Source organism: Castor canadensis, chromosome 16, assembly GCF_047511655.1.
Source record: "Castor canadensis chromosome 16, mCasCan1.hap1v2, whole genome shotgun sequence".
In the NCBI taxonomy this organism is placed as follows: domain Eukaryota; kingdom Metazoa; phylum Chordata; class Mammalia; order Rodentia; family Castoridae; genus Castor; species Castor canadensis.
The window spans coordinates 8029774-8049299 of NC_133401.1; the positions used below are offsets into that span (position 1 = coordinate 8029774).

General features: G+C 39.9%; 2 protein-coding genes across 21 annotated transcripts in view; one reads left to right on the forward strand and one right to left on the reverse strand.

Moving 5' to 3' along the window:
* The window catches only part of Znf568 (zinc finger protein 568), a 70611-nt gene extending 69391 nt beyond the window's left edge, over positions 1-1220 (reverse strand). For all 9 annotated transcript variants that reach the window (XM_074058297.1, XM_074058298.1, XM_074058296.1 and 6 more), the window contains exon 1: positions 956-1220. The gene's annotated coding sequence lies outside the window, so the exon portion shown is untranslated. The remainder of the gene's footprint in view (positions 1-955) is intronic.
* LOC109693934 (zinc finger protein 829) lies at positions 1103-18120 on the forward strand. Of its 12 annotated transcripts, none has more exons than XR_012442768.1 (6): positions 1103-1587; positions 6338-6360; positions 7075-7197; positions 7414-7595; positions 9027-9128; positions 16291-18118. XR_012442768.1 is itself a non-coding variant. In XM_074058392.1 (6 exons), the coding sequence occupies exons 4-6, from the start codon at positions 7147-7149 to the stop codon at positions 16554-16556; spliced, it is 411 nt and encodes a 136-aa protein (XP_073914493.1). In that variant the 5' UTR covers positions 1104-1587; positions 2015-2071; positions 6338-6360; positions 7075-7146; the 3' UTR covers positions 16557-18120. The 12 variants fall into 12 exon arrangements, 8 of the variants coding, with proteins under 8 accessions (XP_073914489.1, XP_073914490.1, XP_073914493.1 ...); XM_074058392.1 differs by lacking the exon at positions 9027-9128 and adding an exon at positions 2015-2071 and having other exon boundaries at positions 1104-1587; positions 7502-7595; positions 16291-18120; XM_074058391.1 differs by lacking the exon at positions 9027-9128 and adding an exon at positions 2015-2059 and having other exon boundaries at positions 1105-1587; positions 7502-7595; positions 16291-18120.
* The last annotated feature ends 1406 nt before the right edge of the window (positions 18121-19526 follow it).

The window sequence follows — 19526 nt, forward strand, 5'->3', positions numbered from 1 at the left end:
TGTATATAGCAGATCTCAAGGACAGGATGGACTAACAAGGCCTTCCTGGAATGCCCAGTCCAGGAAAGATAGGGTCAACAAAAAGTTAAATAACACAGTCAATTACAGATGCAGCTTCTAAGTGTGTGTGTGGGGAAGGAGAGGGTAAGTAAGGCAAAGACCTTTCTTACCTCCTAGACTTCAACCATTCTTTGGCTTAGCTCTTTTCACTAAGTTCCACCCATTAGGGAGCTTTGCTATCCTTTCAATAAACTTTGTGCTTCCTTTAACTCTTAACTCCTGGTCCACAGTCTTCAATCATCTACTTACTATGCCAGGACACGAACTCGGGAACAACACTCCAGTACCAACCTGAACCCCAGAACAGACAAATGGAGGGAAGCTCTGAACTTATCTTACAGCTCAGCCACTCAACCAAATGCAGCCTAGATCAGCTGAACACAGCAGCAAACAACATGAACAAGAGAATGAAAATAAATGCTAGCTGATGAATAGAACCGAGTTTAGGGAGGGCTTGTTAGGCATTAGTAAACTAATCCAGGCCAAGAGGATATATAAACTCAATGGTGCAGCTCGCCTGGAACGCACAAGTCCCTGGGTTTGATTAGAGCACCTTAAAAAAAAAAAAAAGTAAAATAACTAACATACCTACTAAAAGAAGCAAACTAGGAGATGATAATATTGAACCTGGAAAAAGATGGAGGGAAACAGGAAAGCTAGAGAACGGGACCAATTAGTGTGGGGGAGAAGAGGGACAGCAAAGGAAACAAAGGAGGGGCCAATGGGGACTGGGGACTATTAGAAAGCAAATATGGAAACATTTTCTTAAAAGTTATCAACTATGCAAACGATACAAACTAATCCTTAGAAAAACACGCTAGCACACCCCTCAAATCCATCCCAATCACACGCACGAAATCCCACACCGTTTCGTTCCAGCAACTCGGTCACTCACCAGAAGCGAACTCACGACTGTTTGTGCTGCCCCTAAGAGCCTCCGCCCCGCCAGCCGACCGAGGCCAGTGCAAACCGGCCCGCTCCAGCCCCTCCCTCACTTCCCGTGGCGGGGACTCGGCAACGTCACCCGCCCAAAATGTCCGAATGCCTATCCAGGGCGCAGTGAATGAAGGCAACCCGCGCGTTCGCCAGGACACACTTGAGAATGCCAAACCAGCTCGCCCAGACCGTTACGTGCCAGAGCACAACTGTTCCCAGAAGGCGCCGCGCGCGGCCCGAATCAACTTCCGGAAGTTCCTGTGTGACGGAGGAGTGTGGCAGGGACGCGGGGGAGGCTCGGCCCCAGTGGGCTGGGCTGAGCTGAGCTATGGTGACGCACAGCTCTGAAATTATTCTCATCTTGGAGAGTTGCAGGAGCAGTTGTTTGGAGGATGTCCACACAGGCGCTCAGAGGAATCAGCATGGGTTATTCTTTCGGACTACATTTCCCAGAAGGCCTAGCGGTCTCTGCAGGAACTCGAACGTTTCGTCACGCCTGGCGGGACCGTTAGCTCAGTGAGGTGAGAGAGGTCTTCAGGGATCTGGTTCTGGTTTGCAGGTTCCGACCCGGGCGGACTGGACGGGGCTCAGGTGAGAGTACTGGGGCGTGTGGGAGATGAGGCGTTGGGACCGTGCGGGAAGTCTTGATGAAAGGATACATTGTGACACTGCGGCTTTACGTGTGGACTCGGGATGACTGGCTATCGTGGGTCGTGGTTTAAGCACGACCGCGTAAACGTATATGGCACTGTGTGTCCTGGTGAGGGGCTCCTGTGACCTGTGCGCATGTGACTCCAGAAATTGTCCCCAGGAAACCTCCGAGGTTCGGTCTGATTCTAGCCCTGGACAGTAAATTCTGTCGTTCCTTGAGACACAGAAAATGGACAGGATGCCCGGTTCTCCTGTCCTCCATTCCCTGCCTGAGGAATAGTGGGGGCGGACCTGGTAATGAGCTCTGACCTGAAAAACTGGGGTGCCAAGAAAAACCTGGCGTCTCACAGCTACTTTTCTTCTCCAGGTGAGTCGCCCAGAAGAGACTGGAATGCCTGATGAACTTTTCCAAGTAATGTCCAACGTGGGTTGGGGATTCCTCTTTGCTTTCCTTCTAAAGAAAATTCTTGCTTAACAATGATGTATAATTTGACTACAGGTCCCTATAATATCCTCCATAGGCCTAATGTTCAGTTATTTAAAAAGTGGCTCCACTTCTGCTTGCTGAATGAAAATTATATTCTTTTTAAATATAGTATTTACTAGGATTCTAAGAAGCATTATTTTAGAGATTTTTAAAACATAGAATTACCAAAAAATTGACCACTTAGGTAACTGGTATTAATATTTAATGTGCTTTTATTATTTTGCCAATAGCAAATTATACTTCATTTACCAATTTATGGCCTGTATTTTCACCAAATGGTGTCACATTCTCCTGTTATAAATGCTCCGGGTAAATACCATTTTTCAAAGATACATTTTTTTGCATGGGAGAGCTGCATTTATACTTTTCCTCAGATCACTTGTATCAGATTTTTAAATGTTTGAATATACATACACATATAAACTTCTACACACACAGATTGGAATTTGGATTTTCAGGATTAATGAGGTTGAACACCGTATGTTTATTAGTTGTGAGGTTTTCTTTTGTGACATGTTCAAACTTCTACACATTTTTCTCTTGATCATCTCATTGATTAGTAAGGGTTATTTATATAATCTGGATATGGGTGTTTTATTGATTATATATTTTGCTACTATTTGAATTGTTTTATCACTTTAGGATGGTTTTGTGAACAGAAGTTCTAATTTTAACAAGATTATGTTTAATGCTTAAGAAATTCTGTATCACTCCTGCACTGGGGAAAAAAAAAAAATCCTGTGTCCCAAGGTCATGATGCTAAAAGCTGTGTTTGATCTTCGTATTTATTTATTTATTTAGTGTACTGGGTTTTGAACTCAGGGCCCACACCTTGAGCCACTCAGCCAGCCCCTTTTTGTGATGGGCTTTTTCGAGATAGGGTCTTGGGAACCGGAACCATTTTGCCCAGGCTGGCTTCAAACTGCTATCCTCCTGATCTCTGCCTCCTGAGTAGCTAGGATTACAGATATGAGCCACCAGTGCCAGGTTCACTTTCCCATTTAGAAATTTATTTTTTTTTCTACTTAGATATTTAATCCACTTTGAGCTGATTTGTGTATATATTGTGAAGCAGGGGCCAGGTTCTTTTCTTTCCTGTTTATTAATACTCAGTTTTCTTAGTACCATATGTTGGAAAATTCATCATGTTCTCACTGGTCTGCAAATATATCCAGCGTCCGTATGTGCATAGTATATTCCATTGGTTTGTTCCATTGATGTATTTGTATATTCTTGTGCTAGTGTTGATTACTTTAGGCTTTCTCCTTCAAAAGTTAATTTGTCTTTTCTTCCCCTCACTGTCAGTACGCTGTCAGTACACCAATTGTGAGTCAAATACCCTGCTTCAAGTAGATAGGTCCTCTGATTTGAGCAGACCAGGAGTTCAAACAGCAGCCAGGAAAGAGTTTATATGCTTTATCATCCATTGCAGCCATCAGCCAGTCAGTCACCCCCCCGCAGCAGCAGCAGTTGGAGCTCCAGCATCCTGCTTAGTGCAGTGGGTTTTATAACACTGTAGACAAAAGTGGCATCTAGCAGAGTTATTACATCTACTGCACGTGCGAACCCAGCCATTGTTTTTACAAACTAGTTGTCCTTCAGTCAGTGCCTGCAGTACAGGGTATTAGCTTTTAATAATCACTTTCCTTACAGCAGGGCAGTACAGGAGTTTGAAATCAGGCCTTGCCTTCCTAGGCAGGCCACCAGCACTTTTTGCTGTATTATTTTTCGAATAATGTCTCATTTATGCCTGAGCCAGCATGCATCACTGTCCTCCTATTCCCACAGTAACTGGGATGACAGGCATGAGCCACCATGCCCACCATTTTACTGGTTGAGATGGGGTCTCATGAACTTTTTGCCCAGTCTCTGACTGAGATTGTCCTGATCGCTGACCCCTGAATAGCTAGGGTTACAGGCCCCCGGACCCTATGGCTGTTTTAAGGATTTTCTCTGTGTTTGATTTTCTATAATTTTAGTGTAGTAGGTCTAAGTGTGTATTTTATTTATATATTTGGGATTTGTAGGCTTTTTTGAATTTGTAGATGGGTGTCTATTACTAGTGCAGGAAAACCCTCAGTCATCTCTTCAAAGATTGTCCCTGCTTCGTTTTCTATCCTTCCTTCTCAGGCTCTAAATAAATGTGGGTTAGAATTTCTTGTGTTTTTCTTTTTTTATTTCTTGATCTCTTCTTGTTTTTAGAGTTGATGCCTAATAGCTCAGATAAAAGCAGTATTAAGCAAAAGAACTTTGCCTCATCCCAGAAGGGTGTAGTGAGTATGACAGGCAGCTAGAATTTTTGGTTTCTTCCCCTAGATGATAGTAAAAATATCTATTCCATTTAGACTTCAAAACATTTAGTCTTAGTGAATGCACTAAATCATGAGGCTATCCATTCACTTTGTGAGTCTTGTATCTGAAAACTATAGGATATAAGGGTAGAGGACTCAGATTACGAACAGTATTTTCTCAGGATACAAATTTGGAACACTAGGTCTGCTCTCAGTTTTTGAAATGTGTGTATTTGGTACAGATGTAAAGAAAATTGGGGTAAGAATAAGTCTTCTCAGATCTATTCAGCTTAAGAATTTCTTATCTGAATTTCTTTAGAAAAGGCCTGAGTTTTCCTAATCCTTTTTGTGCCAAAGCCCAAAGTATTTGGTTCCCCTGTTCTATCAGTGACAGTGAAGATTATTACCCAAGATTATTGGGAATACATAGAGAGACAGTGTACAATAGTAGAAAATAAAGTTTAAATGTAACTAAGCATGGTAGTACATGTCTGTAATTCCAGCATTTGGGACGCTGAGGCAAGATGACCAAGAACTCCAGGCTAGCCTGGACTACATAGCAAGATACTGTCTCCAAAACAAACAAAACTTCCTAATATTAAAAGTAGTAAAATAAGTTTTGTTCCTGGAAGCTAACCTAGTGTTAAACCAGGAAATATGTAAAGGATTCCCAGTAAAAATAGGGAAAACAGGATAAGCACAATTACCAGTGTAACTGTTTTTGATGGTATTGTCAAAGCAATAAAACTTTGCTTTGAAAAAAAAGTAGGTTAAAAATTAGAAAAGAAGATGTAAGTAACACTTTTTGCAGATTGTATGACCATACCTGGAAAAATAAAACTACTTATAACAGCACTTTGAAATAAGGACTCCATATGAAGCAAGCAAAATAAATTATTTTCCCCCATAATTTCTATTTTGGAACCTCTCTGTGATCTAATTGTTGTTGTTCTTGTCCTAGAAAAACCCTGTGATTATTTGATCACTCTTTAGTATCCTTTGATGGATTTCACTCACAAGATCAGTCTCATTTTTCTAATTATATACTCTAGTTCAGTCTTGCTTCTAACTGGAAGCTTGCAGTATAAAAGGAGAGCATATTAAATGCCTCCGTTTCCTTGCCCTGAATTTCTTTTTCCCCTGCCCAATAGGCAGTCTTTGGATGCTATGAGATTAAAATAGGAATGGGGAAGAGAAGGTAAGAAGTAGAAAAGACTTTTTTGTTTTATTTTTTTTTTTTGATGGTACTGAGACTTCACACTAGCTAGGCAGGTGTTTTACTGCTTGAGTCACTCCTCCAGCCCCTTTTTGCTGTGGTCATTTTGGAGATAGGGTTTCCAAGCTGTCCTGGACCACAGTCTTCCTAATTTATGCTTCCTGCTGTTGCTGGGATGATAGGTGTGTGCTGCCATGCCTAGCTTTTTTGCCCTAGCTGATCTGGAACCATGATATTTCCAATCTCAGCTTCCCAGATAGCTAGGATTACAGGTGTGTACCACCAGCATCGAGCTATATATTGCTGTTTTTTTAATGGACATGTTCTAGTGACCTCTTGCCAGACACGTACGGAGAGATATTTTCCAAACCATAGTTCACATTTCCTATACTTACAATATATCATAATTTTTCTTTAAGTCATTTCTATCCATGTGGTTAAGACCTTGCAGATATTGTTAATCTAAGCCGAGTATTACACTAGACCTTGCATACTTTCTAGTACAATTTTTTTTAGAGTAAATTGCCTTATTTCTTCATTTTTCCTGAGTCTATGTATGTGGGGCTAATTTTTTTCAAATCTTCTAATATTGCTATCAGTTGCCATAAATAATATTTTCCATATGACCAAACATACTAGCTCCTTATTCTTTCTTGGAAATTCCTTGCTTATATTGTTCTTTTTTCTTATTCCTAGATGTTCTCCAGGTCTGCTGCCAGGTATTGTCTTGGGACTTGCCTTGCATTATTATTGTGCTATTTTGTTTACCATTTTCATATTAGTTTTCCTGTTTCTGAATATAATACCTTTTCCTACTTTTGTTGGGGATATTCTTGTAGCTTCCTAAGTTATATCAGAGATAATTTTAAAATTCCCTGAAGGTCTAGAATTGTCTTGATTTAATCTTCAAACTATCCTAGTAATTTGACTGGCTATAGAATTCTGATTCAGAATTCATTTTCTTTTATAATAGTAATAAAGGAATTGCTTTGTTTTGTTCTGATTTCAAATAGTGCTGTTAAGAAGTCAGTTACCATTCTGAGTCCTAAAAAATTTTATGTGATCTGTTTTCTTCTTGGAAGCATTTAGCAAGTTCTGTTTTTCCTTGACATTCTGCAAGTTTATTCCACAATATATTGCAAGATGTTTTTCAAAGTGCATCACATTTTCCCTCTCAGGGCTTAAAGAGAAAATGGGACAGGGGAAGGAATTCACTTATTGAGCTGAATACTTTCTATTTCTTATCATTGAAAATGTCTACTTTATTATCCATCCTAGCCATATCCCTTGGTATACAGGAGAGATGTCTTCTATTGACATGATAAAGTAACAGCCTCTTCGTTTTGCTTACTCTGTCCTTTCCTGCATAGCCTGCTTTACCTATTGCTACCCTCTTCTTTCTTTCCATCATGAATGCATGTTTATTGTTTCAGGGGTCAGTGGCATTCAGGGATGTGTCCATAGACTTCTATCAGGAGGAATGGAAATGCTTGGACTCTGGTCAGATGAATTTGTACAAAGAAATGATGTTGGAGAATTTCAGCAACCTGGCTTCAGTGAGTAAGGATAACTACCCCCAAAATTCAGAGGGTGCCTACAGAATGTCTCCTCTCTCCATCATAAATTGTTTTCTTTAAGACACCAGCTGAATTTCTGCTCCCTGTTCTCCAAAGAATGGTTTGCATTGGAGTGGAATGGAAGAGTTGGAAATGTGCAGCTCCAGTGGGTTGCAGCTGAAGCTTCATCTTCTCCATCTTTGGTCCTTCCTGTAGGGCATTTCTTTCTTGATCACCAAGGGACTGCATCTAATTTCTGGACACCCACAGCATAACCCTGTCCCATGTCTTTTCTTGTGAGCAGGACTTCAGTTCTAAGCCAGCTGTGATCTCCTTATTGGAACAAGGAAAAGAGCCCTGGATGGTTGACAGAGAGCTGACCAGAGGCCTGTGTTCAGGTAAGTGGGAGATGACAGAACCATGAGGGAGCATTACCTCTGAGATGTTATCAAGAAATTCCTCTTTAAATTAACCTAGAAGGTAACACACATGCACAGGAAATTAATGTGAGTCAACTCCCTGTATAGCTATCCTTATCTCAACCAGCAAAAACCCTTGGTCCTTCCAATTACTGCTTATACTCTCTCTTCAACAAAATTAGAGATAAGGGCAAAATAGTTTCTGCTGGGTATCGAGGGGGTGGGGGGGAGAGGAAGAGGGTGGAGTGGGTGGTAAGGGATGGGGTGGGGGCAGGGGGGAGAAATGACCCAAGTGTTGTATGCACATATGAATAATAAAAAAATAAAAATTAAAAAATAAATAAATAAAATGTAAAAAAAAAAAAAAGAAATTCCTCTTTAAAGGCTCAACATCTCTTCCATATAGCAAATACTTTAATTTCTAAAACAATTACTCTACCTATATATTAGCTTAGGATATGCTACATTTAGAATCCTATAACAGTAAATACTCCAAACCTAAAAAATATGTGCGTGTGTGTGTGTGTCGGGGGGGGGCGGTTCTTTCTCTTTCCCTGTAGTAGTTTTCATTTTATCTGTTTTCAAATTATTTAATTTCTTTGAACAGCTTATCTTGGGTTTAGCAGTTTATTCTTTCATTTTAAAAAGTAAAATACTTCTTAACTTTTTAAAAAACTCAAATACAACATATACACAGAAAACTCTTGATTATGATTGTACAGCATGATGAATTGTGCTAAACGAGTGCATCTACATAACCACGTCTTGGGACAAGAACTAGAACATTATTAGCCACAGGAGAGGGCCTCAGGTTCATGCCACCCAGTAACCCACCCTACTGGATAAAACCTCAAACCCTGGTGACTTAGATAAGTTAGCCCTTATCTAACTGCCCGCTTCATCCCACAAAGTGTACTTTTTGCTTTACTAATCACTTCTACTATCAGAAAAAAAGGACACTATTAGCACCTCAGAACTCCTTGAAAACTCATTAGAGCAACTCACAGAACTCATAGCAGTGCTATTCTTATGCTTCTGTTTTATGTAAAGACAAAAATGAACAGCCAGATGAAAAGGTGCACAGGGAAAGGAATAAAAGAGTACCAGGCACAGAAGAGTCTCTCCCCATGGTGTCAGGGAATACTACCCTCCCAGTAGATTAGTATGTTCTTAAACTAGGAAACTTATTCCTAGCTTTATCCCCTGAGTTTTTTTATTGGGGTTTTATTATATAGACATGCTTGATTAACTCACTGGCCATATCACTGAATTCAATCTCCAGTCCTTGTCCCCTTCCTGGAGGTCAGGGAATGGGTTAGGACTGAAAATTCTGATCATGTAATCACAGATTTTTTTATCTCTTTATTGCTCATCTCCTCCCTTATAATCAACTGATTTGCATAAACTCAGATATGGTCAGAGGACTCACTGTGAATAATGAAAGTCACTCTTAATCTGGATATTCCAAGGGCTTTTTGAAGCTCTGTGCTTGGAACCCAGAACAAAGACCAGGTACGTTCTTTATTGTATCACAAGTAGGTAAATTTTATGTTATCCTTTGTTCTCCATTCAGTACCCTTGCCCAAAACTGTTCCTAAGTCCACATTTTGGTTCCATTTTTTTAATATTTCTAATTTTATGTGAGTGTAGAGAAGTTTAATCATTCCTCTGTGTAGAGTGGGGGAGAAGTCTTGGAGCCTTACCCCTAATGAAATCTCTGAACTCTCTTCACCTTTCAGTATGTTCTTTTCACCTCATTATTAGATGTGCCTGATGCCTTCTACAGTTCATTTGTGGAGTTGTGTGCCAGGAGTCAATACTGAGGAATTTATTTATTGGAGGCTCAAAATTTGATTCTCTGGTCTGAAGTTACTTATTACACAGCCATTGGCATTCCAACTTCTGATTTTTATTGCAACTGCCTTTTTCCAGTATCCTATATCCTAGTGGGGCTTCTTTCCCTTCATTAAACTTTTACTGTGGATTCATGAACAAAGAGTGTTGAATTCATATACAAAGTCTGCCATTTTTGACTAATCCCCATTTTTATCAAAAGTGTAGTTAAGCCTCATTTTCCACAAATTGGATATTTGCAAACTTACCTACTCACATTTGTTACCCCAGTCAGTACTTACAGAGCTTTTGTGATCATGTACAGAGTGGCAAAAATGTTGAGTCTCCCAATACTGAGATCAGTAAGACAGTTCTCTGCCTTTTTATTTTAGTTCTTGGACTGTTTAAAAAAAAAAAAAGGTATTCTCCTTACATTTACTTAGTGCTACATTTTCCAAATGTTTGTGCTTTTTTTTTTTTTTTTTTTTTTGGCAGTACTGGGGTTTCAATTCAGGGCCTTGTGCTTGAACCACACTCATCCCTTGTTTTTGCTTTTTTGGGTTATTTAGATAGGGTCTCATGTGGCCGGCCTGAACCAAATTCCTCCTACCTATGCCTCCCGTGTAGTGGGATTATAGGTATGCATCACCACACCTAGCTTGTTGGGTGAGAAGAGGTTTTGCTAACTTTTTTGCCAGGTTTGCTTTGAACTATGATCCTCCCAAATTACACCTCTCAAGTAGTTGGGATTGCAGGCAGGAACCACCACACCCACCCTCACATTTCTGTTGGTGATTTCACTGTTTAAGATGGTCTGTAAGGAGTTTAATGGAAGGGGTTCAACAGAACAAAGTAAAATATACTCACAATGGGGATACATTGAGAAACGCCTTCGAACGTTGACTTAGATATTAATAACAAAAGACATGATTGTAAAATAGGTACAGTGTGTGTAGGGTATTTGTTGGGGGGAAAGGTGAATGAAGGAGATTAAGCTAAAGGGAATATAGTAGGTGGACTTCATATAGCTTTAAGTGGGACAGGGATAGGGGTCGAGGGGGAGAGACAGTGGGGTGATTTAACCAATGTATGATATAAGCCTATTTGGAATTGTCACAATGAATCCTCCCTCCGTACAGTGAATATATCCTAATAAAAAAATTAATGAATTTAAAAAAAGGTGATCCCCAAGGGCTTAAGTGGAAGAGCATCTGCTTAGCACACACAAGACCCTGGGTTCAAATCCCAGCACCACAGAAACACCCCCATGCAAAGCGTTAAAATGCTGTCTCGTGTTCCTAAATGCAAGAAGACTGTGACGTGCTTAATGGAGAAAATACATATGTTAGAGAAGCTTTATTCAGGCATGATTTGATAGTGCTTCTGGTCATGCATTCCATAGTTATCAACCAACAGTATCAAAACGTCTTTGAATACAACCACATGTAAAACGTGCTCATTTGATGAAAGCAGTAGTTCAGTATTTAGTAATTATTTATGGTAAGTTTATAGGATTGTAAATAACAAAGGTTGATCATGTGTGGCTTTTAATTTTATTTTTTAGAACATCTAAAAATTCATTACCTCAGTATGTATTGAGCTTCTCGTATGTTTAAGGCATTTTGTGAAGAGCTAAGTATCTATTGCTGAAAATATCAAATTTCAGACATTCTTCACTTCATTGGATCTGTACAGATATATATAACATTATAAATGATAAGTGCTATTGATGAAAATGCAGCGTTATCTAAGAACTATCAGGATGACCATAATTTAGACCAAAGGGTTGGTGTAGCCTCATTAGAAACAGGCTGTTTGAGCAGAGGCCTAAATGATGAACAGCAGTTAATGGAGCCAGTGCTGATGTGGGGGTGTGGGTGCAGTGTGCCAAGTAAGGAGAAAATCTCCATGGGAACACCCTGAATGGCAGACAGAACTTGGTATGTGTGAAGGACTGGGGCTTCCTGAACAAGTAGAAGTGGAGTATGAGACAAGGATGAGAAGTAGGCAGGATCCACTGTTTTGGTGAATATTACCAAGTGTAGATACGAGGTAGGGCAAGGTTATGCCAGGTATCATTCTAGGTACTAAATGGATTAGAGGGTACTGGAACATTATGGGGTGACCATTAGGAGCTTCTATAGTAGTCTAGAAAAGAGGCGATGCTACTCTGGCATATAATAATTAGCACAGTTTCAAGAGATTTTTGTGGACTCACCTAAATTTTGCCAATGATCATCTGGGGATAAGAGGATGAATGTTCATTTGTTTGGCTTGAGATGGTCTATCTGGCTTTATTTTGGTGTCTGTAAACTATTTCATTTGCCACTATCCCTATTTTTGCTGTAACATTTTCCATAATAGCTGTCAATACTGCTTTATACCAGTTTATTTATGTATGTTATTCCCCATCTTTCTAGCAATTATGAGTTAGGTTTCATCCCCATTTTAACACATGAGGTAAAGAGGGCTTAGAGGTTAAGTAATTGCTTTTAGACATAAAACTGGGGCTCACTTCTCATGAGTGGACATGGAGTTCCTCTCTTCTCACAGAGTACACTCCATCCTGTCCTCAGTCTAACTTGGAAATGCCTCTCTTATTAATCATTGCCATGAGTGGAAGGATGCATTCCTCCTTCTCCTAAGGTTAGCAGCACTGAAACTATTTTCAGTGAATTCCCAACTGGTACCATACTCTACCCACAAAGGACATTTACCTGTCTGTTATTCCTGCCAGCTTCATTAAGCATCTCAGCCTTGCTGCAAACTATCTCACTGATGGGAATTTGCCAACAGTATACCTTTGCAGTCACTGACTTCCCTCCATTTTCACATTTCAATACATTTATTCTTGATGGTCCTGTTAGGTCTGGCAGTTATCCACAAATTGCAAAACATACAGTAAGATGCTTTCCATATGTGAGCATAGGTTTATATAAATATGTATGATTAGAATCACGTAACATGGATAGTGGAACTGAACTGTGTGTATTCCCCAGGGTCTGTGATTCTGATCCACTTGAGAACATTGAGCATTTACTTCCCCAGGTTGGACACAGGATGTGAGGGAACATCCATCTCAGTAGTAAAGTTTCTTATGTTTTAAGATTTTTCTTCTGTAAAGCTGGGTGTTGGTGGCTCACAGCTATAATGCTGTCTACTTGGGAGCCTGAGATCAGAAGGATCATGGTTCAAGGCCAACCCAGGCAAGTTGTTCATGGGATTTCCATCTCCAAAAAACCAGAGCAAAATGGACTGGAGGTATAATTCAAATGGTAGAGTGCCTGCTTTGAAGCACAAAGACCTGAGTTCAAGCCTCAGTCCCACCCAAACCCCACCCCCGCAAAAAAAAAAGATTTGGATTAGTAGCCACTTCTTCCTTGATGACCTTATGGTGCTACCCCGCACGTGGCAGAATTTTATCCCTGTGTTAAGAGTAGAAGGATAGGTAAGGGCTAGGAAGCTCTGTCCTGAGATTGGTCTAGGCAGCAGCATGAGACCTGTTTGGCCGGTGGGCAGCCACCCCATGGCGATCAGGGACTCTGCTCACTTTCTGCTGCATCCCCTCCTTCCCTTCATGGTTACCACGGCAACCCAGGCACACAACAATTAGAGGCTTCATGATTACCATGGCAACTCCCGCTGGCGGGCAATGGGTCCTGACCTGTCCTACAGATCCATATTACCCCAAGCTCCTCCCCACCAAACCTCGACCTATCCCGACGCCCCATAATACCTTAAGCTCTTGACTTCACTCAGGCTATAAAAAACTGGGCTGCCATTTCTCCAGCGCGACTTCTCCGGCCCTGCTCTTTGGGGACGGTGAACCTCGCCCCAGAGCGTGCTCTCAATAAAGCCTTCTTGCTTTGTTATTTGGCTCCAATTTGGCCTTCCCATCAGCGTTGACCTAACAAGACCCTATCTAAAAATACTACAAGCAAAAGGACTAGGGGTATGGTTCAAATGGTTGAGCACTTGTCTAACAAGCACAAAGCCCTGAGTTCAATCTCCAGTACCTGCCCACCAAAGTAAAAGAGTAGGAAGGGCACATTCTGTACATTGTCAACAAGGCTGCGATTAGACATGTTTTTACTTTTACAGAGTAAGTAATTAAGGGCTCAAGAACCTATCCTGTCTCTTGTTCCCATGAGGGTCTATCTCTACTTCAAAATTATTTTCAGTTTATTTCTTCCTCCTCTTTTTTTAAACCACATTAACAGAAGCAAAGACAAAAACCACTTGATCATCTCAATAGATGCAGAAAAAGCCTTTGATAAGATCCAACATCATTTCATGATAAAAGCTCTAAGAAAACTAGGAATAGAAGGAAACTTCCTCAACATTATAAAAGCTATATATGGCAAACCTACAGCCAGCATTATACTTAACGGAGAAAAATTAAAACCATTCCCTCTAAAATCAGGAACCAGACAAGGATGCCCACTATCTCCGCTCCTATTCAACATAGTACTGGAATTCCTAGCCAGAGCAATTAGACAAGAAGAAGGAATAAAAGGAATACAAATAGGTAAAGAAACTGTCAAAATATCCCTATTTGCAGATGACATGATCCTATACCTTAAAGACCCAAAAAACTCTACTCAGAAGCTTCTAGACATCATCAATAGCTACAGCAAGGTAGCAGGATATAAAATCAACATAGAAAAATCATTAGCATTTCTATACACTAACAATGAGCAAACTGAAAAAGAATATATGAAAACAACTGAAAAAGAATATATGAAAACAATTCCATTTACAATAGCCTCAAAAAAATCAAATACCTAGGTGTAAACCTAACAAAAGATGTGAAAGACCTCTACAAGGAAAACTATACACTTCTGAAGAAAGAGATTAAGGAAGACTATAGAAAGTGGAGAGATCTCCCATGCTCATGGATTGGTAGAATCAACATAGTAAAAATGTCTATACTCCCAAAAGTAATCTACATGTTTAATGCAATTCCCATCAAAATTCCAATGACATTCATTAAAGAGATTGAAAAATCTACTGTGAAATTTATATGGAAACACAAGAGGCCACGAATAGCCAAGGCAATACTCAGTCAAAAGAACAATGCAGGAGGTATCACAATAGCTGACTTCAAACTATATTACAAAGCAATAACAATAAAAACAGCATGGTACTGGCACAAAAACAGACATGAAGACCAGTGGAACAGAATAGAGGATCCAGATATGAAGCCACACAACTATAAGCAACTTATCTTTGACAAAGGAGCTAAAAATATACAATGGAGAAATAGCAGCCTCTTCAACAAAAACTGCTGGGAAAACTGGTTAGCAGTCTGCAAAAAACTGAAACTAGATCCATGTATATCACCCTATACCAAGATTAACTCAAAATGGACCAAGGATCTTAATATCAGACCCCAAACTCTTAAGTTGATACAAGAAAGAGTAGGAAATACTCTGGAGTTAGTAGGTATAGGTAAGAACTTTCTCAATGAAACCCCAGCAGCACAGCAACTAAGAGATAGCATAGATAAATGGGACCTCATAAAACTAAAAAGCTTCTGTTCATCAAAAGAAATGGTCTCTAAACTGAAGAGAACACCCACAGAGTGGGAGAAAATATTTGCCAACTATACATCAGACAAAAGACTGATAACCAGAATATACAGGGAACTTAAAAAACTAAATTCTCCCAAAACTAATGAACCAATAAAGAAATGGGCACGTGAACTAAACAGAACTTTCTCAAAAGAAGAAATTCAAATGGCCAAAAAAACACATGAAAAAATGCTCACCATCTCTAGCAATAAAGGAAATGCAAATTAAAACCACACTAAGATTCCACCTCACCCCTGTTAGAATAGCCATCATCAGCAACACCACCAACAAGTGTTGGCGAGGATGCGGGGAAAAAGGAACCCTCTTACACTGTTGGTGGGAATGTAGACTAGTACAACCACTCTGGAAAAAAATTTGGAGGCTACTTAAAAAGCTGGACATCGATCTACCATTTGATCCAGCAATACCACTCTTGGGGATATACCCAAAAGACTGTTACTCCAGAGGCACCTGCACATCCATGTTTATTGCGGCACTATTCACAATAGCCAAGTTATGGAAACAGCCAAGATGCCCCAGCACTGACGAATGGATTAAGAAAATGTGGTATCTATACACAATGGAATTTTATGCAGCCATGAAGAAGAACGAAATGTTATCATTCGCTGGTAAATGGATGGAATTGGAGAACATCATTCTGAGTGAGGTTAGCCTGGCTCAAAAAACCAAAAATCGTATGTTCTCCCTCATATGTGGACATTAGATCAAGGGCAAACACAACAAGGGGATTGGACTATGAGCACATGATAAAAGCGAGAGCACACAATGAAGGGGTGAGAATAGGTAAGACACCTAAAAAACTAGCTAGCATTTGTTGCCCTTAACGCAGAGAAACTAAAGCAGATACCTTAAAGCAACTGAGGCCAATAGGAAAAGGGGAACAGGTAGTAGAGAAAAGGTTAGATCAAAAAGAATTAACATAGAAGGTAACACCCATGCACAGGAAATCAATGTGAGTCAATGCCCTGTATAGCTATCCTTATCTCAACCAGCAAAAACCCTTGTTCCTTCCTATTATTGCTATACTCTCTCTACAACAAAATTAGAAATAAGGGCAAAATAGTTTCTGCTGGGTATTGAGGGGGGGGGAGAGGGAGGGGGCGGAGTGGGTGGTAAGGGAGGGGGTGGGGGTAGGGGGGAGAAATGAACCAAGCCTTGTATGCACATATGAATAATAAAAGAAAAATGGAAAAAAAAATTCCCCAGAATAGGAAAAAATGAGTATTTCCCTCCTTATTTTCTTTCAGATCTGGAATCAATGTATGAGACCAAGATATCTCTAAGGAAGAGACATTTCAGTCAAGTAATACTTACCCCTGAAGACATGCCCACTTTTATTCAGTCTACATTTCTTACTCCACATCAAAAAACTATTAAAGAAAACTTTTTGATCAGAACTCACAATTTATTGAACATCAGAGAATTCATGCTGGTGAGAAACCCTATGAATGTAAGGAAGGCTTTTATTCAGAGCTCAAAACTTACTCAACATCAGAGAATCCACACCATATGAATGTGATGAATGTGGAAAGGTCTTTAATAAAGGCTCCAACCTTGCTCAACATCAGAGGACTCTCACTGGTTAGAAATCTTATGACTGTAAGGAATGTGGAAAAGTCTTTGGCAGTTGCTCAAACCTCATTCGCCATGAGGGAATTCATATTGGATGAATGATAAAAGTAAGGCTTTTTCTTAAGCTTTATAATAGTTTTTAAAAACAGGTAATGAAAGCAAACCAGGAAATGTCGGTTCTCCTGTATATTGGGTTTTCTTTGGATACTGTTAACAAAGAACAAAGTATCAGTTACTTGGTAGATTAAAACAGTACAAATGTACTTAGAGTTTTGGAACCTAGAAATCCAAAATCATTGTTGTTGACAGAGTTAATTCTTTGTGAAGACTTAGAGAATCTGTTAGGCCTTTCTCATAGCTTCTGGTAACAGCCATAATCCTTGTCAATCCTTGGCTTGTAGATGCACTATTCTCTCTGCCTCTATCTTTGCATTGCACGCTCTTAGTGTATCTTCTCTTATATGGACACCAGTGATCTGGACTAGAGTCACGTAACGATCTCATCCTGTGATTATGTCTGAAAAAAAAAAAACCTGTTTCCATGTAAATCACAATTCACAGATACTAGGGGTTAAGGCCTTATGCCTATAATTCTAGCTTCTTGAAAGGCCAAGATCAAGAAGATGGTGGTTCAAGGCAATCCCGGGCAAATAGTTCGTGAGACCCCCATCTCCAAAGTAACCAGAGCAAAATGGTCTGGAGGTGTGGTTCAAGCTGTAGAGCACCTGCTTTGCAAGTGGAAAGTCTCAAGTTCAAGTCTCACTCCCATCAAAAAATTTTAATAATAGCTTTATTGATATATTATTCACATAAAGTTTTCCATTTGAACAGTTCAGTGGTGATCATCAGTATATTCACACAGTTGTGCAACCATCATCACTGAGTAATTGCAGAACATTTTCATCGTCACCCAAAAATCCCCTTATCCATTAGTCAGTTCCTAATCCTCAACTCCAAGCACCTTCCAGCTCCTGGAAACCACTAATTTTGTGGATTTCTCTTCTGGACATCTCATAAATGGAATCATGTAATGTGTGATCTTCTCTGAGTAGCCTCTTTTACTCAGCATACTGTTTTCAAGGTTCATCCATACTCCTTCTTAAGGCCAAATAAGATGGCATTATATAGATACACCACATTTTGTCTATATAGTTTTTGACTGAAGGACATCTGGGCTGTTTTTACCATTGGTTAAAAACTATGTTTTGATATAGAAATAGCTAATAAACATTTTCTCCTAAAAAGTACTGCAAATGGCTTTTCAGTCTCGTCATTATAATCTGTTAACCAATTAGTCATTTTTCCTTCTAGACTTTTCTTTCTGCACTCACGTGTATACATATGTATGTAAATACTTATGTGTAGAAACTTAGTGCTGTTTTATAATTTTTATGCATAATTATATGCTAATGCGTGTGTTGGGATGCTGTGAGAATTAAATGAGTTGAGAAATGTAACTGTTGGGACTGTTTCTAACATAAATACCTACTGGTATCTTCCATCATTATAGAAAGGACTTTCACAGTATTATACACCATTGTTGGCATCAGAGAATTCATAATGACAAAGGACAGTGAATGTGGTGACTTTAGAAAAGCTGCCACTAAAAGAAAAAAAGAAAAAAAAAGTTGCCACTATTGCAGGAAGCAGCTCCCTATGTCTTGAAGGCCCAGTTGACATGGTGTCAGTCACACTGGTCTTATTGGTGACTGGTAGGACACATTGGAGACACTGTTTTGGAAGAGGTGCTTAGAATCCATTTCCTGGTGGCAGAAACCAGAGGCCATCACCAGTGAGGCAGGAGTTCCTGCTGTAAGCATAATGGGATTCAGGCTCCCTGCTGCTGGAGTCTGGGAAGAGGGACTACATGGACAAAGGTTTAGGAATGGAAACAGTGAAGGGAAAGAAGCCAGAGTTGGGGAGTGCAGGTCCAATGGTGCTTCCCAAATTCCCAAATTATAGACACTGTGACATAAGTTTGTTAATTTAGGCCCCAAGTTTTGGGATACTTTGTTGTTCTGAGGAATATCCCTCCCTTGTTGGTCTCTTAATATTCCAGTATGTTCCCTTGTCTTAAGGTATTTGCATTTGCTGTTCCCTCTGCCTGGAATACTCTTTTTGCATTATTAGATCCCTCACCTCCCTCTCATTTTTATGCAGAGGTCACTTTTGAGCACTTTCCTGAGTGCTATATCTAAAATTTCATTCCCCTCCTATCATCTCATGTAACCCTTGCCCTGTTTCTTTTTTGCTTCTTGGCAATTATGAGTGTTTCCTTTTCTGTTTGCTACTATATCCTCAGTACCTAAGACAGTGTCTGGCTTATAGGAAGCACTAAATATGTACTTGTGGATACATGACTGTATTGGTTCTATTTAGTAGAGAACTCCCAGCAAGCAACCACACTGGAATCTGCACTCATGGAACCCAGCAGCACATACTTGGCTTACTTAGAGCTCCGTTCCAACACAATTGCCTTCCTCACTCTTCCTTACTTTGAAATAAGTGTTTGCATCATGAGGTAGATATGCTGTAAGACAGCTCCCAGTGATCTCTGCTGCCTGGTAATTTAGAAAGGGAAACCAGCTAGGTGCTGGTGGCTCACACATGTAATTCTAGCTACGTAGGAGGTAGAGATCAGGAGGATTGCAGTTTGAAGCCAGCCCAACCTAATAGTTTGTGAGACCCTATCTTGAAAAAAATCTTTCGCAAAAAAGGACTGGTGGAGTGGTTCAAGGTGTAGGCCCTGAGTTCAAGCCCCAGTACCACAAAACAAAAAAAGAAAAACACCCAGCATAAAGAAATACTCAGGGCTGGTGGAGTAGCTCAATTGGTAGAGTTCCTGTCTGGCAAGTGTGAGGCCCTGAGTTCAAACCCCAGCATCACAAAGAAGTAAAAAATTAAAAAGACA

Coding starts and splice junctions, on each gene's coding strand:
- LOC109693934 (XM_074058387.1), top strand. CDS start 7,051: ATGAATGCATGTTTATTGTTTCAGGGGTCAGTGGCATTCAGGGATGTG. Junction 7,198..7,501: donor ATTTCAGCAACCTGGCTTCA/GTGAGTAAGGAT, acceptor TCTTGTGAGCAG/GACTTCAGTTCTAAGCCAGC. Junction 7,596..16,290: donor GACCAGAGGCCTGTGTTCAG/GTAAGTGGGAGA, acceptor ATTTTCTTTCAG/ATCTGGAATCAATGTATGAG.